The 27,564-nt window shown below is 36.1% G+C and overlaps 1 protein-coding gene across 1 annotated transcript; it reads right to left on the reverse strand.

The window, feature by feature from the left end:
• Window positions 1-315: 315 nt before the first annotated feature.
• On the reverse strand, window positions 316-27,564 carry RGS18 (regulator of G protein signaling 18). Its single transcript, XM_030884136.3, has 5 exons — window positions 27,240-27,564; window positions 26,647-26,748; window positions 25,563-25,624; window positions 3,679-3,845; window positions 316-1,708 (listed from the first exon to the last, which is right to left on the reverse strand). Exons 1-5 carry the CDS (start codon window positions 27,356-27,358, stop codon window positions 1,451-1,453), a joined length of 708 nt encoding a protein of 235 aa, XP_030739996.1. The 5' UTR covers window positions 27,359-27,564; the 3' UTR covers window positions 316-1,450.

Consider the following 27,564-nt stretch of genomic DNA (forward strand, 5'->3'; position numbering starts at 1 on the left):
AGTCTTAACTCTGTGTATAAAGCTATCAAACTCTTTGAAAAGAGACTACCACAAAAAAAGAAAATACAAATCAGCCAAAGAAAAAAGAAAAATAATTTTCTTAGTTGATCTTTGAAATGCATAATGCCTTGTTTTCATTTTCACAACAGTATTGGGAGTTGATTTAGCATTAAGATCAGTGACAAAATAACTCGATTAATACTTTCTACTCCAATATCATTCTAAAATAAGAAAATATGTCTGTCTCATTTGATGACAGGAAGGATAATCAATAATCGGTGAGAGCATTTAGTGGTCAGATAAACATTAACTGTATGAATGAAGAAATTAAAAATGTTTATTACTATAGGTGATCTACAGTTTTATACTTTACAGTTCAACTAAAATAACATTTGCCAAAGCCAAACGTATGACATTTTAAATACAGACATTTACATATAATGCAACACACATCTAAAAGTAAATATTTCCCTATAGTTAGAGACATACATACTTATTAGCATCATCATATTTGAATAATATAGTATTAAATGATTCAGTGAGATTTGGAATAAGAACATGATCCATGGAGGAACACTATCTGAATATGAGCCAGTGTGGCATGTGCCTGAGTTTCCAGGGCCTTGGATTCCTTGCCTCTTTACTTCCTCTCATTCCAAAAATAAAGGTTCATGACTCTGGGGATAAACCTCCTCTGGTCATCATTCAGATGACTGACTGCCCACTCTTTTAGCGGAAAGTTTTTCTCACAGATGAGAAGATGCTCCACTCAGTCCCAACCTGGAGCTATTGCAGCATCTGGTCATGTTTCTTTGACCACCAGAAGTGGTTCCGTATAACTGAGTACGTCCATGCTCACTTAGGAATGAGCACAAATGTGGATCCCATTCTTGGTTATCAACCTAGGTTCTGTATGACCTGGAAGTTCTGTAGAGATGAATGTGTCCTCCCAAAAGTTCCTGTTGCTGGCTTATAACTAGAAGTGATATATTGCTATTCTTGAGCCAGGGTTCTATACTCTCTATAACTGAACCAGAGAAAAGCTGCATCATTATAGAAAATGTTGTCCAAATACATGGCTATCTGAGCATCATATAGTTTACATCTAGAAAAAAAAGTCCAAACTAGATATTTGGCCAAACTGTTGAAATTTTGCAAAAGTTTAACCTTTACAATCTTATACAACATAATTATTACTTCTTTTCTGCCTTTTAATTAAGCAATAAGTTTTTCTGACTATGAATGAAATGAAGTCAGATGGAAGCTTTTACAGAATATCTTGGCAGATAGAGTATATATTGTCAGAATAAAAATTTTGGTTTGCATTTTTTAAATCATTTCGAATGATGCACTTTATTTTAAAAGACTTACCAATTTGTTAACGTAAACATGCTATATCTTAGAAGCAGATATACAAGCTTGCCAGCAAAATGAGCAAAATTAATTTTCTTTATAACCAAATGGCAACATCTGACTTTACATCCTGGAATTCATTGTAGGTAAATGAACGTGATCGTCTTCTAAGATTTGTTGGTCTCTGAGGTCTTCCTTCTATCAAGTCTAAATAGATGTCAGATTTCAGAAAACGTGTGTAACTGTCTTGCTCCATGAGCTGATACACTCTGCTTTGTGCAGCATCAAAACTGTGGAGGGTGGGTTGGGTGATGCTCCTGGTGATGATTTCTTTGGTGTGAAAATCAAGGTTAACCTGGATAATAAAAACAATAATAAAAGTGTAATTATCGTCAATCTACTTAAGTAAACACCTTTGAGAAACAGAAGTAAAGGACTGACTCCACGTTGGAGGGGGCATACGGCACTTGGATGCTTGGTGCTTTTCCTGTTGTGGGTCCAGGGATCCAGTGATTCACTCTGGGCTGGCATGTTACCTGGCTCTTCTCTCCCTTTGCACCCGGTCCTTATCAGTCTCTGCCAGTGTAGGATCATGGAACAATGTAATGTTAGGTGTCCTAGAGGTCATTAGATTCAACTCATTTTCAAAGTGAAAACTAAACTTTGTAGAAATTCAATTATTTTGAGTGAGGGCAAGCAGTGTGTTTGGGGCATATTTGGGATTTCAATGTGAGGCTTTTGCTATATCCCAGTGCTCTTTTCATTATATTATGATGTTTTCCTACAAGCAAACGTGTGCTGAAAATGCCTATATGCATATATACGTGTGTGTGTGTATATATATAAAGATATAAAATCCTTTAACGCTTTTTATCAAAACATTGATGATATATTCGGCTTTGATGGTGCTCAGTTTTCAGTTTTCACGTAGGTTTCTTTTCCTTCGTGGGTAACACCACATAACCAGCTGCCTTTGTTTACTTGTGTGTAAGGGGAAGACAGGATAATACTTTGAAACACAAAACAGATTGAGACATACTGAAACAAGGAAAATAACTGTCATTTCATGTGCAACAGTATCTACATAAGCAGTGCTACCTCGTGGACAGCAACAATTTATAGTCAAACAGAACTCTTAACAGTGACAGATGATCAGTTCTACACTTCTGTGAAAAGACACTATTTATTGAGCACGTACTAAAAATACAGAAACTGTAATTCATATTCAAGGATAGTGAAGTAATATTTGCTGGTTTAATAGCCATTTTAGCAGTTGTTTCATACAGTTACCTCATACTGAGCTTGCAGTAAAAAAAAAAATCACAATTGTTTTTTCACTTGAACCGTTGCCAAATTAGGTTTTCCTCATCTTTCTATTATGAAATTTTCTTTTAGTCCATCTTAATGTGTAGGGATAATAATTACAGGGCAAATGAAACTTTGTACAGGTAGATGAGCTAACATTAAAATAGTACATAATACAAACTTCTTGATTTCTCTTACCTTCATCACGTACAAAAATCTTTAGTTTCTACAAGCAGTTACTTGTGCTAAGGTGATAAACATGATAAATGAATGAATCTAAATGTTGCAATTAATTGTGTTCACTCTTAGTCTAGAATAAAATACCCTGAGGAGTAACTTCAGTTATACCTTTCCTTCCATAAGCAATATCTTATAATGCATTCTGTTTGTAAATAGAAATCTATATACAGGCAGACCTTGGAGATATTGCGGGTTGCCTTCCAGACCACCTCAGTAAAGGGGATATCGCAATAAAGTGAGTCACACAAATTTTTTGGTTTCCCAGTGCATAAAAATGTTATGTTTACATGATAATCCATTAAGTGTGTGATAGCATTATGACTAAAAAAACAACATACATCCCTTAATTAAAAAATACTTCATTGTGCAAAAAGGCTAACCATCAGCTGAGCCTTCAATGAGTCACAGTAGAAACATCAAAGATCACTGATCACAGATCACCATAGCAAGTATAATAATAATGGAAAAAGTAAGAATTATTGTGAGAACTACCTAAATGTTACATAGAGATATGAAGTGAACCAATGCTGTTGGAAAAATGGCACCGATAGACTTGTTCAAGGCAGGGCTGTCACAAACCTTCAATTTGTAAAAAACAAAATATATGTGAAGTGCAATAAAGTGAAGAGAATAACATGAGGCATGCTTGTAAATAACCACCATTTTTGTTTCAACAAAATTCTGACCTTTCTGTTAGAATGTATGGCAGTACCGATTTGATGAAGACATATTCTCTCAAAAAATTTTCAAACAGATGTAAATTTTTACAATCATCTTTACCTCTTGTGGAGCATCATTCTGTATAAATTTCTCATATATTGCTTTTGCTTTATGAATTATTTGTTGAGGGTCTTTGCTTTTCTTGAAATCTTCACAGGCTATCCAAAATTCAATGTTTTCCTCACTGAATTCAGTTTTAAGAAATCTGGTAAAAGTCTCCAGTCCATCTACCAAGGAAAGAGGTGATATATTTTAACTAAAAAATATTGATACTGAGAATATATGCTACTTGATATTGAAGTACAACTGTGAGTGTTAGCAGAAGAAGCGTCTTCCCTCTAATTCAGGGCAGTAGCACACATCTTGCTCATGAGGAACCATGTTAACAATTAGCTGAAATCTTCACAACTATGAAAGGTAAGTACCATTTCTGTTGAAATGAGGCTGGTAACATACTTAGACCTGAGTAACAGGGACCTTAAATCTGGACCTCACTTTGGGTTTCTCTCAGCTGTGCCTTTCCTTGGGGTGAGTGTCATAGGGTTATTCTACAGAGCCAAAGAGCCATTCCAGCTGGAGATCATCTCTCAACTTCTAGACCATGCTTCTTGGACTCAGGACCCTGAAATTCCCTTTAAAAGGCTTTGTGGGGCTTCCCTGGTGGCACAGTGGTTGAGAATCTGCCTGCTAATGCAGGGGACACGGGTTCGAGCCCTGGTCTGGGAGGATCCCACATACCATGGAGCAACTAGGCCTGTGAACCACAACTACTGAGCCTGCGCGTCTGGAGCCTGTGCTCCGCAACAAGAGAGGCCGCGATAGTGAGAGGCCCGTGCACCCTGCTTGCCACAACTAGAGAAAGCCCTCGCACAGAAACAAAGACCCAACACAGCAAAAATAAATAAATAAATTAATAAACTCCTACCCCCAACATCTTCAAAGAAAAAAAAAAAAAGGCTTTGTGTTTCCAGGATTGGCACAGTCCTCTTCCCCAGATACATCCACCAAAGGCACCTGTCTCAGTGGAATGCACACCCCAAGGCTTGAGTGTGGACAGGACTTGAATTTGCATGCTGGAGTGTCCACCCAAATGTGCAAAGAGGCCTCTCACAGTGTGGAACCAAACCATGGGTGGAAAGTGAAGGGAGGTGGGCTATGCTTATAGGGTAGAACTGGGAAGAGTCTGAGAATTTTATATTCAAACGTAATCTACCGTGTGTCACAATAGAAGGATAAAATGGTTTTTTTTGTTTTGTTTTTTGTGTTTTTTTTTGCGGTATGCGGGCCTCTCACTGTTGTGGCCTCTCCCATTGCGGAGCACAGGCTCCGGACGCGCAGGCTCAGCGGCCATGGCTCACGGGTCCAGCCGCTCCGCAGCATGTGGGATCTTCCCGGACCGGGGCATGAACCCATGTCCCCTGCATCGGCAGGCGGACTCTCAACCACTGCGCCACCAGGGAAGCCCAAAATGTCTATTTTTAACAGTTTATTAGCCTGATCTGTAACTCTTAAGCATTTAGAAATATAGTATGGGGCCTCTATTTTTACTTTTTTCCTGAGGCCCATGAATGTTAGGGGCAGGTATCAAGTCTTATGGAAGACTGCCAGGGTTCAAGTTCTTGTTCAGCTAGTTACTATGTGGTCCTGAGTGAATTACTTTTCCTTTCTGTGTCTCAGTTTCTCAATATTTAAAATTAAGATAATGATAAAACGGACCTGATAGAGCTGTTTAGAGAATTAAATGTGCCAAAATGTGCAGGATGCTTAAAACAGAAACTGGCGTATAGCAAGTACTCTATCTGGGTTTTGATGGGGGGTGTGATGGTTATGATGATGTTGATGATTTTGATGACTATCGTTTTTTTTAGGCTCAGTTAGGTAAAGTTTCATAGCTAAAACTGTGGCAGACTCAGGATTCAACACTAAGACAATCTGACTTTAATACTAGGGTTCTTTCAACTATTTATGATATTCTACTTTTTTGGGCTAATAGGTTTTTGGTTTTTTTTCATTTATTTTTGGTCGTGTCGGGTCTTTGTTGACGCGCTTGGGTTTTCTCTAGTTGCGCGAGCGGGGTCTACTGTTCGTTGCGGTGCGCAGGCTTCTCATTGTGGTGGCTTCTATTGTTGTGCAGCACCGGCTCTAGGCACGCGGGCTTCAGTAGTTGTGGCTCGAGGGCTCTAGAGCGCAGGCTCAGTAGTTGTAGCACATGAGCTTAGTTGCTCCGTGGCATGCGGGATTTTCCCAGACCAGGGCTCGAACCCGTGTCCTCTGCATTGGCAGGCAGCTTCTTAACCACTGTGCCACCAGGGAAGCCCCGGTATTTTTTAAAAAAATTAAACTTCTTTGAGAAAATTATAGATTCACGTGTAGTTGTAGGAAATAACAGAGACAGAGCCCATGTACCCTTTATCCAGTTTCCACCAATATAACATCTTGTAAAACTGTAGTAAAAATATCACAAATAGGATAATGATATTGATATAGTTAAGATACAGAATATTTTCATGATTACAAGGTTATCTCATGTTGCCTTTTTACTGTTATACTTACATTTTTCCCACACCCAACCCCTCCTTAAATGTTAGGAACCAATAGTCTGTTCTCCATTGCTGTAATTTGGTCTACTCAAGAATATGGTATAAGTGGAATCATGTAGTATATATTGTTTGGGGTGGCTTTTTTCATCTACCATGATCCGCTGGAGATTCATCAGTATATCAGTAATTTGTGCCTTTTCATTGCCGTGTTGTATTCCATGGTATGGATTTGTTTAACCATTCCTGTTGAAGGTTTTGGGGAGCAGTTATCAATAAGGATGCTATAAACATTTATGTATAGATTTTGTGTGTGTGTGTGTAGACATAAGTTTTCATTTCTGTGGGATAAGAGAAGTGAAGCTGTTCAGTTATATGGTATTTGAAATAGAGAAGAGAGCATTATAGAAGCATTGAGAAAAGGTAAAAATGTTCCTTCTAGATTTTTCAGATAAATTTTCTCAGGGACTTCCCTGGCAGTCCAGTGGTTAAGACTCTGTGCTCCTAACGTGGGGAGCACATGTTTGACCCCTGGTTGGGGAACTAAGATCTCACATGCTGCACAGCACAGCCAATAAATAAATAAATAAATAAATAAATTTTCTCAGAGAAATTCACATTTGAGTTGGATACAAATGATTTTTAGCAATCTTTCTTTAGATTTGTTCTCTACTCATAGTTATGACCTATTTCTCTTTCTGCTATCACAGGTGAGTTATTACATGAGGAAATTTCATGAGTCCTGTCTAGAGTTCTCACCTAGCAGCATTTGATTAATAATGATCCCCTCCTTTTTGAAATATTCTTCTTCCTGGGATTCTAGGACACCATACCTCCTAATTTATACCATCCGATTACTTTAAGCCTGGCTTAATGTCTTCTGTTCCCTGGTTAAATGTGATGTTCGCTGGGATTCTGTTCTTTACATTCTTCTCCTTTTCTTGCCTCTTCTACCTCCCTTTTCTTCCTCTATCCTCCTGTATCCTCGTCTTCTAACATTTTTCCTGAAACTCCTTTCCCCCTTATTTCCCTCTGTACTTTATGCATACTGCTGGCACCTACAGGCAAAATAAGGCATTACAAACAATCTTGCAAAACAATAAAGTTTCTCTGAGTTAAATTTTGATCTAATTAAAAGATTTTAATCTCATTACAAGAAATCATTAGAAGAAAATTTTTCTCTTCACCTCAGATATTCCTCCAGCTACTGATCTATATCTTTCTCCTTACAAAGTCTTTTGAGTAAGCTTTCTGCAGTTGGTCTCTTAATCCCCTTCACTCATTTACCTCCCCATACACTAAAATGTGGTTTCTACTCAACGCTTGACTTAAATAATTTTTACCAAAATGACTTACTGTAATATTCCATGGAAAAAATTTTTTTCCAATCCATATATTACTTCATCTCTCTATGACAGCAGGCAAAGATGAAATATGTCTGTAATTCTTTTCTATGGCACATACACTCTTGAGTTTCTTCTTATATCTCTGACTACTGCTTTTCTAAATACTCAGTTTATCCTTCTTCCTTCTTCCCTTTAATTCCAGTTCCAGGGCAATTACTTCAACACTTTAACACAATGAATATGCTGATGATTTTCAGAAATGATCTCCGACTCAGATCTCTTTCCTGAGCTCCAAGCTCATATCACCCAACATTTGGTAAACATCTCCACTGAATTTCCCACCAAAATAATCACATCACAGCTGAATTCAATATCTTCACCCAAAAGCTTCCCAGAATGTTTCCCACCCAATGACACCATCCACTCAACAACTTAACCCACAACCCTGGCATCCTTAGGGATCCCCAATTTTCTTCTCAACTCAATCAATAATCAAATCTTCTCAACTTTATCTTCTGTATGTATCATGCATCTGTCTTTTTATTTTTATTCAATCAATCTGGAATTACCCTTATTCAGACCAGGATCATATTTTACATAGATTATTATAAAAACCTTCTAAATGGTGACTCTGACTCCAGGCTTCACTTGCTTCCCTCCCCTGCTAACCGCCCCCCAACACTTTCCAAGTTATTATTCACATTCTAGTCAGTAATATCTTTCTAGAGTACAAACTTAATTATGTTTCTTCACTGTTGAAAATTTTCCAGCAATGCCCTTAATCTCTTTCCACTCTCTTTCTCACACTCTAAGCTCCAAGCACAGTGAAATAACTTAGAGTTTCATTCATGTGCCATGTTCCCACATCTCTTTAGCTTCTATTGGAAAGATTTTCTCTTCCTCCTCCAATTTTATCAATCTAATTTCATCAGGCTAATCTGTATCACCCATTGAAGTTTAAATTAGAGATCACTTTATCTGGAAAGATTTCACTGATCTCTCAAGAATAAGTTGGCTGTCCTTCATATATGACTTCCTACACTGGGTAACATTTAAACTATTGTGCTGCAGTTGCTTCCTTATTTTTGTTTCTCATGCTATATTGTGAGATTCATGAGATGAAGGCCCTTGTCTAATTTGCCACAAAAGTCCCCAGCATGAAGAAATCACTCAATATTTACTTACTGAAAGAAATAAGTAATAATTGAACACATGAGAAAAAGTACAAATTTTCATTAAAAATACAAAAGTTCTAGCAAAAAAATCTTGTTGAGGAGGCAGAGATGAGTCTGGGGATCATGATATGTTTGGGATTTGTGGGTCAGGGTACAGAGGACAAAAGAGAAGAAAGAAACATGCAGAGGGTGCCTGGAAGTCTACATGCAGGTTACCTGTAGATCCTTGGCTGAGGGTCAGGCTGTACACGGGCAGGGCAAACTCTGTGAAGCCCAGAAGAGTATAGCTACAGTGGTGCTGAGAGGTAAATGGAGATCAGGGAGTTTGCATGGGTCTGGGAGACCTTGGATTTCTGGCCCAGCTATAGTGGAGATACCCAAGAAAGGCTATATTTTTGGTATAAATACTACAGGCAAGGTCTTTATCCTCAAACTAAGATAAATTGGAAAGAGATTGGTTTTAAATATCAAACTGATCAGAAAGAATCAAGAGGATCCACCCGTGATTTAACTGACTGCCAGAAAAATAATCTAATGCTGTTTAAAGGAAGACAGCATGATCTAGACTCCTATATCTTCCTCCTTGCACACATACAATAAAAATTTATTAGGCATGCAAGAAATGTCTAATGTGACCCATTATCAATAACAAAAGTGGTCAATAGAAACAGATACCTGAAACACAAGATACCTGAAATGTTGGAAATAGCACAATGTTGAAGAATGAAAAGGTTAAAAAAGACATAAGGAGTGAATAGATGCAAAAACTCAGAAAAGAAATTGAAACTATAGAAAACAATCAAATGGAACTTCTAAAACTAAAATGGAAAATACCTGAAGCAAAAAAAATTCATTGGATCATCATGACAGCAGATTAACAACTGCCTAAGAAAAGATGAGTAGACTGGAAGATGGGAAAATAGAAATTATTTAATTTAGGATAGTAGAGGACTTCCCTGGTGGCACAGTAGTTAGGAATCTGCCTGCCAGTGCAGGGGACATGGGTTTGAGCCCTGGTCTGGGAAGATCCCAAATGCTGCAGAGCAACTAAACCCATGTGCCACAACTACTGAACCTGAGCTCTAGAGCCTACAAGCCACCAATACTGAGCCCACCGTGTGCCACAACTACTGAAGCCCGTGTACCTAGAGCCTATGCTTGGCAACAGGAGAAGCCACCACAATGAGAAGCCCACACACTGCAACAAAGAGTAGCCCTCGCTCACCACAACTAGAGAAATCCTGTGCACAGCAATGAAGACATAACACAGCCAAAAATTTTAAAAAATTTAAAAAAAGATAGCATGAAACGAGGGGGAAAATTTCACAATTATACTTCCAGATTTTAATTCTGTTCACTCATACATTTATAGAACAGATAGACAGAATGTCAATCAGAATATGTAAAACTTGAACATTATCAACTAAATTGACCTAATTGACAATTATATGACATTCTACCAAATACATATTTTCAAGTGCACAAGCAAGATTATCTAAGATGGATCAGATGCTAGGATGTAAAATGAATATAAATAAATGTCAAAAGATTGAAGTCCTACACAGTATGTCCTTTGCCCGTAAGTGTTTTAATCAAAAACCAACTAGTCATTTTCACAGTGTTGATTCTTCCAGTCCAACAACATGGTATATCTCTCCATCTGTTTGTATGATCTTTAATTTCTTTCATCAGTATCTTACAGTTTTCTGCATAGAGGTCTTTTGTCTCCTTAGGTAGGTTTATTCCTAGGTATTTTTTCTTTTTGTTGCAATGGTAAATGGGAGTGTTTCCTTAATTTCTCTTTCAGATTTTTCGTCATTAGTGTATAAGAATGCAAGAGATTTCTGTGCATTAATTTTGTATCCTGCTACTTTACCAAATTCATTGATTAATTCTACTAATTTTCTGGTAGTGTCTTTAGGATTCTCTGTGTACAGTATCATGTCATCTGCAAACAGGGACAGCTTTACATCTTCTTTTACAATTTGGATTCCTTTTATTTCTTTTTCTTCTCTGATTGCTGTGGCTAAAACTTCCAAAACTATGTTGAATAAGAGTGGTGAGAGTGGGCAACCTTGTCTTGTTCCTGATCTTAGAGGAAGTGGTTTCAGTTTTTCACCACTGAGAACGATGTTGGCTGTGGGTTTGTCATATATAGCCTTTATTATGTTGAGGTAAATTCCCTCTATGCCTATTTTCTGGAGGGTTTTTATCATAAATTGGTGTTGAATTTTGTCAAAAGCTTTCTCTGCATCTATTGAGCTGATCATATGGTTTTTATCCTTCAATTCGTTAATATGGTGCATCACACTGATTGATTTGCATATATTGAAGAATCCTTGCATTCCTGGTATAAACCCCACTTGATCATGGTATATGATCCTTTTAATGTGCTGTTGGATTCTGTTTGCTAGTATTTTGTTGAGGATTTTTACATCTGTGTCCATCGGTGATATTGGCCTGTAGTTTTCTTTCTTTGTGACATATATGTCTGGTTTTGGTATCAAGGTGATGGTGGCCTCATAGAATGATTTTGGGAGTGTTCCTCCCTCTGCTATATTTTGGAAGAGTTTGAGAAGGATAGGTGTTAGCTCTTCTCTAAGTGTTTGATACAATTTGTCTGTGAAGCCATCTGGTCCTGGGCTTTTGTTTGTTGGAAGATTTTTAATCACAGTCTCAGTTTCAGTGTTTGTGATTGGCCAGTTTATATTTTCTATTTCTTCCTGGTTACTCTTGGAAGGTTGTGCTTTTCTAAGAATTTGTCCATGTTTTCCAGGTTGTCCATTTTATTATCATATAGTTGCTTGTAGTAATCTCTCATGATCCTTTGTATTTCTGCAGTGTCAGTTGTTACTTCTCCTTTTTCATTTCCAATTCTATTGATTTGAGTCTTCTCCATTTTTTTCTTGATGAGTCTGGCTAATGGATTATCAATTTTGTTTATCTTCTCAAAGAACAAGCTTTTAGTTTTATTGATCTTTGCTATTGTTTCCTTTATTTCTTTTTCATGTATTTCTGTCTGATCTTTATGATTTCTTTCCTTCTGCTAACATTGGGGTTTTTTGTTCTTCTTTCTCTAATTGCTTTAGGTGTAAGGTTAGATTGGTTATTTGAGATGTTTCTTGTTTCTTGAGGCAGGATTGTATTGCTATAAAATTCCCTCTTAGAACTGCTTTTGCTGCATCCCACAGGTTTTGGGTCATTGTGTTTTCATTGTCATTTGTTTCTAGGTATTTTTTGATTTCCTCTTTGATTTCTTTAGTGATCTCTTGGTTATTAAGTAGTGTATTGTTTAGCCTCCATGTATTTGTATTTTTTACAGATTTTTTCCTGTAATTTATATCTAGTCTCATAGCATTGTGGTCAGAAAAGATACTTGATATGATTTCATTTTTTAAAAATTTACCAAGGCTTCATTTGTGCCCCAAGATATGAACTATACTACCCAAAGCAATCTACAGATTCAATGCAATCCCTATCAAACTACCAATGGCATTTTTCACAGAACTAGAACAAAAAATTGCACAGTTTGTATGGAAACACAAAAGACCCTGAATAACCAAAGTAATCTTGAGAAAGAAAAATGGAGCTGGAGAAATCAGGCTCCCGGACTTCAGACAATACTACAAAGCTACAGTCATCAAGACAGAATGGTACTGGCACAAAAATAGAAATATAGATCAGTGTAACAGGATAGAAAGCCCAGAGAAAAACCCATGCACATATGGTCACCTTATCTTTGATAAAGGAGGCAAGAGTATACAATGGAGAAAAGACAGCCTCTTCAATAAGTGGTGCTGGGAAAACTGGACACCTACACGTAAAAGAATGAAATTAGAACACTTCCTAACACCATACACAAAAATAAACTCAAAATGGATTAAAGACCTAAATGTAAGGTCAGACACTATAAAATTCTTAGTGGAAAACATAGGCAGAACACTCTGTGACATAAATCACAGCAAGATCCTTTTTGCCCAATGGAAATAAAAACAAAAATAAACAAATGGGACCTAATGAAACTTAAAAGCTTTTCACAGCAAAGGAAGCCATAAACAAGATGAAAAGACAACCCTCAGAATGGGAGAAAATATTCACAAATGAAGCAACTGACAAAGGATTAATCTCCAAAATATACAAGCAGCTAATGCAGCTGAATATCAAAAAAACAAACAACCCAATCCAATAATGGACAGAAGACCTAAATAGACATTTCTCCAAAGAAGATATACAGGTAGCTAACAAACACATGGAAGAATGCTCAACATCACTAATCATTAGAGTAATGCAAATCAAAACTACAATGAGGTATCACCTCAAACCAGTCAGAATGGCCATCATCAAAAAATCTAGAAACAATAAATGCTGGAGAGGGTGTGGAGAAAAGGGAACCCTCTTTCATTGTTGGTGGGAATGTAAATTGATACAGCCACTATGGAGAACAGTATGGAGGTTCCTTACAAAACTAAAAATAGAGCTAACATATGACCCAGCAATCCTACTACTGGGGATATACCCTGAGAAAAACATAATTCAAAAAGAGACATGTACCAGAATGTTCATTGTAGCTCTGTTTACAAGAGCCAGGATATGGAAGTAACCTGAGTCCCTTGACAGATGAATGGATAAAGAAGATGTGGCACATATATACAATGGAATATTACTCAGCCATATAAGGAAACGAAATGGAGTTATTTGTAGTGAGGTGGATGGACATAGAGTCTGCCTTACAGAGTGAAGTAAGTCAGAAAAACAAATACCGTATGCTAACACATATATATGGAATCTAAAAAAAAAAAAAGGTTCTGAAGAACCTAGGGGAAGGACATGAATAAAGATAGAGGCGTAGAGAATGGACTTGAGGACACGGGGAGGGGGAAGGGTAAGCTGGGACAAAGTGAGAGAATGGCATGGACTTATATATACTACCAAATGTAAAATAGCTAGTCGGAAGCAGCCGCATAGCACAGGGAGATCAGTTCCATGCTTTGTGACCATCTAGAGTGGTGGGATAGGGTGGGTGGGAGGGAGATGCAAGAGGGAGGAGATATGGGGATATATGTATATGCATAGCTGATTCACTTTGTTATAAAGCAGAAACTAACACACCATTGTAAAGCAATTATACTCCAATAAAGGTGTTAAAAAAAATCAACTAGTAACATAGCTTTAAAAGCCCCCAAATATTTGGAAATAAAACAACACATATAAATAATTTATTGATCAAAGAAGGAATCAAAAGAGAAATTAGAAAGTATTTACAATTGAATTATAATAAAAATACAGCGCATCAAATTTTGTAGGATGCAGTTTAAACCGCATTTAGAGGGAAATTTACCACATGAAATGCTATACTAGTAAAAAATAAAATCTGAGTTTGTACTTTAAGAAGCTTTAAAAACAAGAGAAAATTAAAGCCACAGTAAGTTGAAGGAAAAAAAAATTATAAAAGAAGTCTATGTAAAAGAAAACAAACCATAGAGAAAATTTACAAAGCCAAAAGTTGGTTCTTCAAAAACATTAATAAAGTAGAACTCCCAGTGAGGCTGTTTCATAGTAGTAGGAAGCAAATCAGTGATATTTCCACAGATCTTAGGCATATTACAAAGATAGTAAATATTATGAATGATTTTATGCCAATAAATATAATTTAAATAAAATGGGAAAATTGTGTAAAGAAAGCCTACCCAAACTGACACTGAAGTGAAAAATCTGAAACTATTAAATTAATAGATTTTTATAATAAAAAATACCACCCCCCCAAAATAAAATCTTGGGCCCAGATTTAGTGAATTTCATCAAACATTTAAGAAAAAAGTATTCTAATGTTATACAACTTACAGAAAACAGTGGAGGGATGAATAATTTCCTTCTCATTTTAAGGGGCTAGGATAACTCTAACACCAAAACCTGACAAATGTAACACCAACAGCACCCCCAGAAATAACGATTAAGAAAGGAAAAGAAAATTATAGACCAATGATCACAGATGTAAAGATTCTGAACAAAATATTAGAGACTTAAATTCAGGAATTTAAAGAGGGAGAAGCATACATTCTAGCATTAAGGCAAAAAAATTGTGAAGTAAATGATAGCTTTCTTTGTCTACTCAACTTATTTTCACTTATATTCATTTCTTCTATTCACTGTTCTCTAGAACTATTCCTCATGGTCCATGATTATTTGTGATATAATAAGTTCCATATAGAATGAAGCAAGAAGAATGAATAGGGTAGAACTATGGTGATAACTAAGAGGGTTTGCATTTTTAACATGTTTAAAGGTTTTGAGGGCTAAGTGCTGTTCATACACATTACTACATTTAATACTACAACATATGTCTGGAATATGTCCTATATTAATTTTCGTAGCTGAGAAAACTGAGATTCATATAAATTCAATTGTCTCAGATCTCAGTTTTCAAACAAACAAGTTGTAGAAGTATATCTTTCTCAAGAAGGCAGCACTTTCTGTCATAGGTAGAGTAACAGTCCTTCAAAGATGTCCATGTCCTAACCCTCAGAACCTGTGACTACATTACCTGACATGGAGCAAAAGCTTTGCTGATGTGATTAAGGTTAAGAACCTTGAGAGGGGCAAATTATCCTGGATTATCCAGGTGGACCCAATCTCATCACATGAGTGCTTAAAAGTGAAGGAGGAAAGCAGAGAAGTGGGTCGGGGGAATGCGCTGTGAGAAGCACTCTTGCTGCCCTTCAAGATGGCAGAAGATGGTCAAGAGCCAGAGTGTGGTGGCTTCCAGAGGGTGAGAGTGGCCTTAGTTTAGAGCCAGCAAGAGAATGGAGACCTTGGTCCAAAAGTGCAAAGAGCTGACTTCTGCCAAGAACCCAAATGGATAGGAAAGGGATTCTCCCCAAGACCTTCCACAGAGGACAACAGCCGGCTGACACCTTGATTTTTTTTCCAGTGAGATCCGTGCTACACCTCTGACCTACAGAACTGTAAGATAATATATTTGTGTTGTAAGTCCCTAAAGTTATCATAGCTTGTTACACAGCCACAGGAAACTACTGTAGTCCTCAAATCATGTGTTACATGTCACCATTTACTTCTCCTATATCTAGAACTTGTCCTGTTTGTCGTGAAGCATTGTGTTTTCATTTTTGTTTTTAATGCTGAAAGCAACTGTTTGATTATATTAGAGATCCAGGAACTTAATGTAAGAGAACAACAGCCAGAAATGGCATAACCTACAGACATTCCCTAAGTGGTAGGTATGGGATCTCTCCAAACACTACCATGATAGAGGAGCCCTGTGGGCGTCTTCTACTCCACTGCTCCTTCCATTGGTGTTTTCATTGGGGTGAGGGGAGAGTCTGCCATTTCTTTTCCTTGGTAAATTGATCCTGAGCACCAGATGTTAGTGGTTAAACCTTAGTGAAGAAACTAGGAAGATAAGCAAAGGTCAGTCTCAACAAGAATTTGAGAAGGCATCATAGGACTGACATGCCACCCAGAAATTGTCCACAGTGATTAGATGCTGGTAAGATAATTCCTAGTCAAACACAGCTGTCTTAAGGAGGCCTTAGTTCTAAGCGCTTCCTGCTTAAGTCAACAAATTCTAGTCTCTGAGGAGAAGGAAGAATGATCAATGTGAGTGATATTGAACCACTCTTGTTCTTATTTCTCTAGCACAGTTAGTGTTTGATTTTCAAGATTTATTTCTCATGCTGTGTAGTGTGCTTTGCTCAGAATGTAGCAGAAAAATATAAATGGATAATGATTCCTTGAAGCTTTTTGATAGAAGATTTTCCCCAAATACCTACAAATATATATATTCTCAGAGTAAAGTTAGTGATCTATCTCTGTTTTTATTATTTTTAAGCCAAAATAGCTATGAAAGTGAAAAACAGGGAGTCAGACAAGTGGGTTTTACCCTGACTTGTTAACCCACCAGCACTCTTAGGGATTACTGTTCCTCAGTGCGGTCTGTTTGACTTTCCTTTCCACAAGTCTTTTACCCTCTGTAGCTCAGTACCTGAACTTGTAAAAAAGCAGTCTGAGTCATTACTATTGTCGAAGGTTACATTCCTCTAATTTTGGAAAACTACATCACAGCAGCAACCTTTCAGACTTCAGGTAAAGCTGGAGCCCCAGGCTGATGACTTTAGAAAATAGGCTGAATAAGCATCATTTGACTATTGATTGGCAACAGCTTGAAAACTTCTTCCTTTTCCATTTATGCGACTAGAAAGATCATTTTGTTGCCTAATCTCTGCTTTTACTTTTTGTCTTTTTTTTTTCCTTCTTCTTCTTGTGTAATGATCCCAGAAGGAAACAAGGAGCCTAAGGCAACACATGCCTTTCAACCCCTCAATCAAAATTGAAGTAGAATTTGAAATGTGGGCAACGTTTAGGTGTGTGAAAGAAAAGCCACAACAAAAACAACCATCTGTAGACCAATTGGCTTAAACCAAACTTTAGGTAGTTACATAGTCATGCCCCAGCCTCTGGCCAGAACTTTAAAAAAAATATATTGAGAATTCCCCCTTGATGAATTTTTAGTGTAATCAAAAACCGCTGCTTAGCACCCATACTTCCTTCCTCTTCAAAATTTCTAAAATGTTTGCCCTTTTTTCCTCCAATTAACATCCACTTTTTGCTGGATTGAATCCTAACTATATGTATAGTCTCTTAATTTATCTCTCATAATTATCTTCACAACTGATAGATTCTTTGTATTTTTTAATAGAATTCTGAAATTTCTTATTTGCTTGGTAGCTGCTATAAAGTAGTCTGAGGAGGATTCCTTGACTAGATATTAGGAAACAATTGGAAGCAAGACAGCAAAATGATGGTGAGAACATCTTCAGGTAATCCTAATTAAGAAAAGCAAAAGTGGTCGTATGGAAATGTGCACTTTGATATTGAAAAGCCTGTCATTGGGTGGTATTGCCCTGTGTGTTCATGATGTGGGTCCTGCCTCTTCCTCTCCCACAGTGAGAGACATCTGTCTTGTTCTAACTTGCTCCTCTGTTACTATTTAAATGGAAATTAAAGCAAAGTTAGCAAATAAAATGCCTGCTATCTTACAACAGAATGGTCTGTTCCAGGTCAGACCTAGACGGGAAAGAGGAAATTAAGAATATGCTTTAGTGGGCTTATGAATAAAGTTACTTTGACCCCAGTGAAGGGAAATGCTTTTTGGATTTCATTTTATTCTATCTATATGTCATATATAAGCGTGATTGATCAGTTTTTAAATACCAGATTGTTCCTAAAGCAAGTTGATAAATTGCTGTGACAATTTTAGGAGGATATGGTCATCACTTTTCCTATTAATAAATCTCAATTATAAGAAACTTTTTGTATTGACACCTAGAAGGGATCATCCATATGCCAGACAACTGAAATTGTTACTTATTAAAAATAACTTCCTTTGTCTATCTTTTAATTATTTGTGAAACACTTAGTATGAACCTGAGGACTGTATTATAAACTGAAAATGCAATGATATTAATTACAATAGTTGAAGTTTTGAGTCTTTGCTAAGGCCTTGGCACACTGCTATATGCCTTTTATTGGGGCAGTTCCATTTAATTTTCACACCAGCCCTAAGGAGTTAAGTCCTGTTCTACCCATTTATACAGATGAAGAAGCTGAGGTTCAGAGAGTTGAGTTGCCCTGAATCTTACAGCTGGGAAAAGACAGCACAGGGGTTTGAATCCAGGTTTATTTTGTTTATAATTATAGAACGTTTGTCTTTCAACTGCCATGAAACAACAAAGTCTTTACTGTTCAGGAATATGGAGATTAATAGGCAAGACAGGCATGTATAGACCAAGGACTAAGAAATGAGAATTGCAGGGGTGACTAATTCTGTTTGGAGCAGCAGAGAAAAATCAGCTTACTTAAGATGACTATAGAAGCCTTCCAGAAAATAACATGAATGCTACTTAAATAGTCCTTCACTAATTCACAAAGCATGAGTGAGTGTCAGCTCTGTACCAGCCGTTGGGCTTTGGAGTACCACCGTGCTTAGTCTTGAGTTTGATACAGACATTCAAAATGAAGTCACAGCATTAACGTAAGGAAAAGCGCTGTGTGTTAAAAGTGCTCATGGTGAGTTAAAGTGAATGAATCTTGTTGCCATAATATGAATATAATAGGGGAGAATAAATACTGATTCAAGAAACAAATTAATGATGAATGAGAAGGTAGTTCATCTATTTAAAAGTTTAAGTAAATGACTTTTAAAACAAATAATACGTAATATCGTGCAGGATTATCCCAGCACACTAGTTACTTCCTGTTTCTCTTACTCACTTGGGGCAGCTGCATGAAGTCAGGTCACAATGGAACCGTTTCTCACACAGAGGCAGTAACTTACTAAACAGTCCTTTAGAAGAAAGCAGTGGTGAAGACATCTGCCAAAAGCGCTTGATAGAACCCGGGATTAGAATTCACACTGGAAGAATCTGGCTCAATGTGTCATACAAATATGAAATGCTTGTAATTGCATGTTTCTAAATTGAAACTCTGACATCTGTTGGAGTATTTTTCTGATGCCAAGAAACCAAATGAAACAAAAAGTCAAGGAACTCAGAAGTTGGAAACCCAAATACAGTGTGGTATCTTAAGTACTAGGTTGCCTTGCTTCTCCTTTGATATTTGACTTTGGACCTGCCACAGAATGTGGTGGTTACTTGTGCAATAATGATTTGTTTGTGTGGCCCATTTATAATCTAGACTGGATTTTACTTACTTTTATTTTTTAGATAGATAAAGTAATTGCGTGTTTGTTACGGGTCAGCTTGATTCAGAAAGTTAAATTTGCAGAACCTGGAATCCCTTATCTTGCAGAAAACTGGTAACTGAAAATTGGAAAGGGCAACTTAAAAAGCCACAAGGTGAAAAGTGTAAGGAGAAGTGCTAATTTCCTTCCCCAAAAGAGAAGTATGCACTTCCTTGCAGCCTTTCCTCAAAGTCAGTAATATGTACTTCCCACAGTATCATCAGTTCATGTTTTTAAATCAAGGGGGTGAAATGACTCACATATTCCTTTTATCCTACCTTATCATGAATTAATCTCAAAATTAAGCTTAGTATATATAATCACAATTTAAAGTGCAAAAAGTCCAAGCAAATAGCTGTTAATAAAAAGACTAAAAATACTGGAATTATTTGCAGTGACTGGAAAAAAGGATGTACAGGAAAATAAACAGGTAGTAGTTGGAAGTTTTTTTTTTATTGACAGACTCCCTTCATAGGAAATAACCTTCTCTTTCAAATCTTTACTTATCAAGTATGTGAGATGGTTAGAAAATGTTTCTATAATCAATCATGCTTCTATATTCTAAGCGTGTGCCTATAAAACCCTTCAAAACTGCTGATAAAGTTTACCAGCAACTAAAAAAGTTCAAAGTCTCACCTGTTATCTTCTCCAAATCTATTTTTTCCACCTCTATTTCTGAGCTATAAAAGGCACTCTTACCTTCCTATTAATATGGAACAAAATCTAGAGATCTTTGGCTCCTTTTTCTTCATCTCCTATTTCTTCACCACCTCACTTTACAACATAAGTACACATTCATTCAGTCACCAAGTTCTTCCATTTTCTTTCCAAAATAGCCCTTACGTTGAGGTTAACTTTGATATTTGTAACAACCTTGTAGGCAGTCCTATTATATGCATAGAATTCTACCTTTCTATCCATCAGAGTTAGCTTTCTAACAAACAAACTCTTCTTGAGTTTGTCCCCAACTTGATATTCCAATGTGATTTTTCACTACTCTTTACCTCAGTGAATGCGACCTGCTTGCTTTCCTAGGTTATAAGCCCAGTAAGCGCAAATCGCTTATTTCTCTAGCCCTTTTCCTGCCTTTTTCTCTACTCAGGAATAACCTTTTCCTCTGCCTGTTGAAATCTTGCACGCATCGACATAATTTCATGTAATGATTTTCTAAAGCCTACATGAAACATTGCAAGTTCTACAGGCATATTTTAAACTATTTATCCAATTGTTTTCAAAATTATGTATTATCAGCAGCATTGTTTTACTTTCAAAGCTGTCTTACACAGAACCATATAAATATATGCATACAAACACGAATATGTGAGTGTAATATACATATATATGTAATTTTATTGGAATTAATTGATTTGCTAAGTTCATATTGGTAACATTTATTTTCATAAAGTCAATTGGTAAGAAGACTGATAACTAAATTTGAAATTGATGATTATGAATGACAGTCTGATACTGGTTTTTGGTTTATTCCTTTTGTTTTTCTTAAACAACATTTAGAAATTATTGTTATATAGGGTTTTAAATCATAGATTTTTATGATTCATTTTTCAGTTTCAGGCAAATTTGTCAATAAACAGGGAAGGCAGGAAAAAAATTACCTTAATATCTGCAGAGAAACAAATGAGGAATGGAGGTTAAATTATTGATGGACTGCAGTGTATTAAATTTACTGTATAACATATTTGAGTTCATTTTTTAAAATAACATTTACTTTTAGAATAGATTAGATTTACAGAAGAGTTATGAAGATAGGACAGAGCTTCCACACACCCCACACCTCCAGATCCCTGCTATTATTAACATCTTACATTGGTAAGGTACATATGTTATAATTTTTTTTATATATAAATTTATTTATTTATTTGTTTTTGGCTGCATTGAGTCTTCGTTTCTTCACACGGGCTTTCTTGCAGCGAGCGGGGGCTACTCTTCGTTGTGGTGCGTGGGCTTCTCATTGCAGTGGCTTCTCTTGTTGCGGAGCACAGGCTCTAGGAGTGTGGGCTTCAGTAGTTGTGGCATGTGGGCTCAGTATTTGTGGCTCGCGGACTCTAGAGCGCAGGCTCGGTAGCTGTGGCGCACGGGCTTAGTTGCTCCGCGGCATGTGGGATCTTTCCGGGCCAGGGCTCAAACCCGTGTCCCCTGCATTGGTAGGCAGATTCTTAACCACTGCGCCACCAGGGAAGCCTCTACGTATGTTATAATTAATAAACAAATACTAATACATTATTATTAACTAAAGTCCCTACTTTGGTTATATTTCCTTGGATTTTACCTTCTGTGCTTTTTTTAATTTTAAAAGAGTTAAGCTACATTTTAGGAACGAAATTTGAATACAATAGTGGAATTATCAAAACACTCCATGGATTCCTTGGTTTCTGTGGAACACAGCAAAAACACTGTTCTTTCTGCTTGAGTTTCATCTATTACCTGTTACCCTAAGCCACGCTTTTTCAAATTATGTTTCTCAATAAAGAATTACTTTCTCTCTAGTTCGCTAAATAAATTGCACTGTTTAATGCCCCATGCCTATGTTGGCTTTCTGCTTGGATGATCTCTTTCTCTTTGTCCAGCTAGTGAATTTTTTATTAATCCCCTAAAATCTAGCATAAGAACCATCTACTCTGCTCCTTTCCTAAAGATGCTAATAATTATTCTGCAGTGGTTTTAGTATCAGGAATTTTTTTGTCAAATAAATACTCAAATTTTCTGATGTATTTTGTTTGACTTATCACTTCACTTCCCATTTGAATAAATTTAATACATTTTCCATTTCCTTTATATAGATATGGCATACAGAATTTGAGAAACTTACACATTTAACGAAACGGAAATTCTATAAAATCTGATAGAGCAAGGTCTTGAAGTGTGTGTGTGTTTGTGTGTGCATGAGTATAAAACTTTCCTTTTTTTTTTCTTTTTGGCCTACAGTCAAGTCAATAGAAATGAGCTGAATTTGACCATTGCAACCATGTGACTTTCTTAGGTGATTATTTTAAGCTTTATAATTTAATAGTACAATAAGATTTGCAATTTAGAATAACTGAATTTTTGGGATTGATTAAAAGAATACCATTAACATAATTTTTTGTGAATCCAGTATAATTTAATTAGCACTTTGATCATGAGCAATGATAATAATGTCTAAGTGGGTCAGTGCTGATTTTTGTTATTCATGCTACCCCCTCTAGGTTCCAACTGCTGCTGTTTTACAGAACTTTAATATTTCCACCAGTAGAGAACAGAGAGGAGCAGATTTTTTTCCATTTGGTTTTGACTACTTGTAAAGCAACATGATTAGAGAATGCCAGGGGAGGATTTTCTGTAGGACTAATTGCCTAGAGAGAACCTTTATTCTCTCTAATGGGTCGTGAGAGTATGATGAAATTATTATATACCAATGTATTAAGTTAAAGAAAAGTCCAGCTTATATATTTCTTTCCATTGAAATTTAACCCTGTAAGTGATGTTTATACAGCTGGGAGCAGGTTGCAAAACAGAAAAAGATTATTAAATTTATTGTTGATAATTATTTTTCATGATAGCAGAAGCCATTTACATTTGTGTAGTGTCAAACAGTTATTGGCTTGTTGCAACCTAAGTGTCCATCGACAGATGAATGGATAAAGAAGATGTGGCACATATATACAATGGGATATTACTCAGCCATAAAAGGAAACGAAATTGAGTTATTTGTAGTGAGGTGGATGGACCTAGAGACTGCCATACAGAGTGAAGTAAGTCAGGAAGAGAAAAATAAGTACCGTATGCTAACACATATGTATGGAATCTAAAAATAATAATAATAATGGTTCTAAAGAACCTAGGGGCAGGACAGGAATAAAGACTCAGATGTAGAGCATGAACTTGAGGACATGGGGAGGGGGAAGGGTAAGCTGAGATGAAATGAGAGAGTGGCATGGACATATATACACTACCAAACGTAAAATAGATAGCTAGTGGGAAGCAGCCACATAGCACAAGGAGATCAGCTCGGTGCTTTGTGAACACCTAGAGGGGTGGGATAGGGAGGGTGGGAGGGAGATGCAAGAGGAAGGGGATATGAGGATATATGTATATGTATAGCTGATTCACTTTGTTACAGAGCAGAAACTAACACACCATTGTAAAGCAATTACACTCCAGTAAAGATGTTAAAAAAAAAAAAAAGAAACAGAAAACAGTTATTGGCTTCTTACTCATCTCATGTAATCCTGACAGAAATTTATTTCTATTGGAGCTAAAGACATTGTGATCTCCATTTACAGTTGAGGAAGCTGAATATGAAAGTGATTAGGAAAGTGATTGTGAGGCAGAAGAGAACCAGAGCTCAAATCTCAAAAGGGACCCAGGACTAAGTTTTTCCTAGCAACAAATTTGGTTATATTATTCGAACACTTAATATTTACCAGGTGCTGGGTTTGGAGATCCACAGATGAAAAGACATGTTTCCTTATAATAAACATTCAAACTGGAAAAAAAAATGAATTCCACTTCTTTTTTCCTTGCTCTGACTAGTGAAGAGGCTCAAGGGCTGAGTTGTGCCCAAATGGTGGAAATAATAGGAGATTAAAAGAAGAAATAAGTTTGGGGGGCATGAATTAGGGAGGAAAGTTTTACACAGGTTGTAATTAGATAAATACCTGAACCAAGAGAGTGACAGAGGAGATAATGAGAATGGGAGATAGGTTTTACATATATTTGGCAAGAATTTTAACAAAAGTCAGGAAATGGGTGGATACTGGGAATGAAGAAAAGTTGAAGAAAGCTGTTCACATTATTTTTCTCCAAAATAGGGAGTTATAGAGCATTAAGGTGAAATGAGGATGGAGTAACCCATTAAACTTTTTTCAGCATGAACTTCCTTTCTTACCACTACCCTCCATTTTCACTACATCCTTGCCTAAATTTAAGCCTTGATTTCTCTACCTATACTTTTCTTTCTCTGAGTCAATATTACAATTCAGAGGCAGAATCTGTTTTCATTGGAAGAGGGAAGGTCTTCAGGGAGAGTCTGCAGAAATAGGATTCTCTGTCAGTAAATCTAGGGGAACATGAACTGGTCACCAAAACCTTATAGATGGATGGACAATTAGGAGAAAATTAAAGGACATGAAGACAGATTAGAAAAGTTGGTTTCATCAAAGAGTGCATAGTACTTGAGGCTGAATTGCAAGTACTGCACTCCCAGCAACAGGAGCTCCTGCTTCCAGTAGACACCTTAGGATGAGAAAACCACTGGCAATGCTGTAAACAGTAGTTAGCCTCAGGCTAACCCAAAGAAATGTGGTAAGGAATAGAAGAACTTGGAGATACAAATAAAAGCTGTGGGCTAGAGGAAGTGTGTGGCTATTTGGTAGTGATAAAGTGTTGCTTCTTAAGCAGACTCTGCCTGGTTTAACGTGGAAAGCAATGAACCCTGTGGTTGCTTAGCCTCATCGCCTACTCGGTTCAGTCTGTCAGTTTTACTCCCTGAAAGAAACTGTGGATTGAATAAAGGCCAGGAAAAAATGCTTACTCAGCTGTTTCCTTATGCAGCTGACTCTAAGGATTAGCAATCCAGGCAGCCTGTCCTCTGACCTGTGCTTGGACAAACTCAGTATTTGTCCTCACTTTCCATCTCATCTACAAAGCTCCACCTTAAATGCCCACCTGATTCTCAGTTACTCTGCAAAATTCTGATGACTGATGCAAAGAGTGAAGCATTTATAAAATTAAAACAATATATATTTTCACGAAGGTTTCCTAAATATCCATGAACAGAGCTACTTTAGATTTTTGATCACTTAACAGTAAAAATAACACAGATAATCTGGGATTTAATAAAACCAAGGATCTCATTCACAAACTAAAAACACTGAAAATATGGAACTATTCATCTAGCACCAAGAAATATTTCATCCACCATAAGTAATTCTTAATAAAATAAGAGTATTTTTAAAATACTCTTATTAGTTGACTGTTCTATTATTTAGTTATTTCTGTGGATCAAAAACTCATATTGCTGTAAATTATCAATCAGACTAAATTTTTATGACAGCCTGCTTTGTATAGTTACATACATATTTTGTATACTTTTCCATTAAAGAATAAAGTATTTGGGAAAAGTAGCACTAACCTTTATGGGAAAGCAGTTTGTCAAATGATTCACCCCATATCACTGCTTCTTCAGGAGAGATTCTGTTCAAGAAACAAGGTTTTATAATGGAGTATGCAGAAACTCTACTTATGAATCTGCTCTAACATGTGCTATCATACTGCTCTTTTCAGTCATATTTCACAGGATTTCTCCTTTGATTATTATACAATGGAAATTGTATTTATATTGGAAAGTTCAAATACATTGGGTTTTGCCTATAAAACAATGTGTTAAAATAACATTATTTTCTCATGAATTATTTTATTTTCTAGGGAAAAATAATCATGTGTTAGGTTAAAAACAAAGAAATCAGGTCAATTATCTTTCTTAATTTGGCAAATAGGAGAACCTAATCTAACAGTGTCTTTCAGTCAAACTTTTTTAAAACTGCAATTTCCTTGAAACTCTTACCAAAATATGCAACAATTTTTTTTAACAGATACAGGAAGTTTGACTAATGAAGTTTTAAAAGGGTAAGAAATAGGAAACATTCTTAATACAACAAATATTTTAGAAATGTTGAGAATTGAATATATTTGTCTTGGATCTTTTATTGGTCATATTTCATATTTGGAAAAATTTATATTATCCTAGTGTATAAGGTTATTCCATTTTCTGTTTGAACTAAAGAAATGGCTAAAAGTTACAAAACATCCCTTTTTGTGCTTTACTTGATACTGTACCTAGGGCATTTTTTCCAAACTACTGAAGAAAGAGATGAATAGCACTTCTCAATGACATTGTGCAAACTCTTAAATTAATGAGTATTTCATCAGTTTAAAATACAAAGTGATGAAGGAGTAAAATATATCATTTAAAATTGGCAGGCATATAATTTTAAAAGAGCATCTTTAAATTTTTATGAGATTACTTAATTCAAGCTATTAAAATGGTTTAATTTTATGGAATAGATCTAGTTTTTTTGAAATGAGATCGCTAACCCTTCCTTATATTACTGTGTAATATTCAATAAAATGGTAATCCCTAATTTCCTCTTTCTTAAATCTTTAATGATAGAATCAGCAAAATGTTCCCCCCCCCCAGATAATTACAAGTTATTCACCTTGTTTCTTTGGCCAATTGCCCAGATCTGCTGGAAAGAGTATCTTCGTGAAACTCAGGTTTCTGCACAAGAAGACTTAGCCTATTTCTTTTTTCCTTAGCTCTGTAATGAAAAGGCATTAGCTTCAGGACAACTTGGATGACAATTGAAATCTCTCCTTCTGACTGACAAACAGATTTGGGATTGGTAATCACCTGGACACCCCTTCTCACCCACCTCCCTCACTCTGGACACGCTCAGTGGTTTTCTTAAGAATTTCATTTAAATACTGTTTATGGAGGAATTAGGATAGCATATGTGAAATATACTTGTTTTTTTTCCCCTCAGTGACTTTAAAGTATTTGAGATTATATTTCAATAAATATTATTACAAGTTCTCCTGTGTGGTTAAAATTGTTGCACTTTAAAAAATAAAATAAAAATACTTTTAGATTTAACAGTTATTTACTCCTAATAAATAGATTTTTTTTCAGTTGTAATATTAAAATCAATATATTTTCAACCAGATATTTTAAAAACAAGTGCTAACAAATATTCAATGTTGATCATGTTTTTAAAAGTATAAGGCTAACTTAAAAAATTATGATTTTTACCTGATTTTGGCTTCTTTGCTTGTTTCTTCTTTTCCTGAACCATATATTAACTTGAAAAAAGTTTTTTCTTTTGGTTCACACATATTTAATTGAGAAAAGAAAAACAATGATGTTTCCATCTTCTCTGTCTAAAATGTAGAGATGTCTAATTTATTACATCTTTCACTTGTTAATGCTATTCCATGGTTATACATAATGGAGTAAAAAGTTATCTCAACCCGTCAGCAACACTTTAAAAAAAAAATCAAGAGCTTGGGTTTCTGCCTCTGCAAAAATATAGAACTGAGGAACTAAAGTACAATTCAGTCTGGAGTTGTTTAGGGAA

The sequence above is a fragment of the Globicephala melas genome, chromosome 1 (genome assembly GCF_963455315.2).
Source record: "Globicephala melas chromosome 1, mGloMel1.2, whole genome shotgun sequence".
NCBI lineage: Eukaryota > Metazoa > Chordata > Mammalia > Artiodactyla > Delphinidae > Globicephala > Globicephala melas.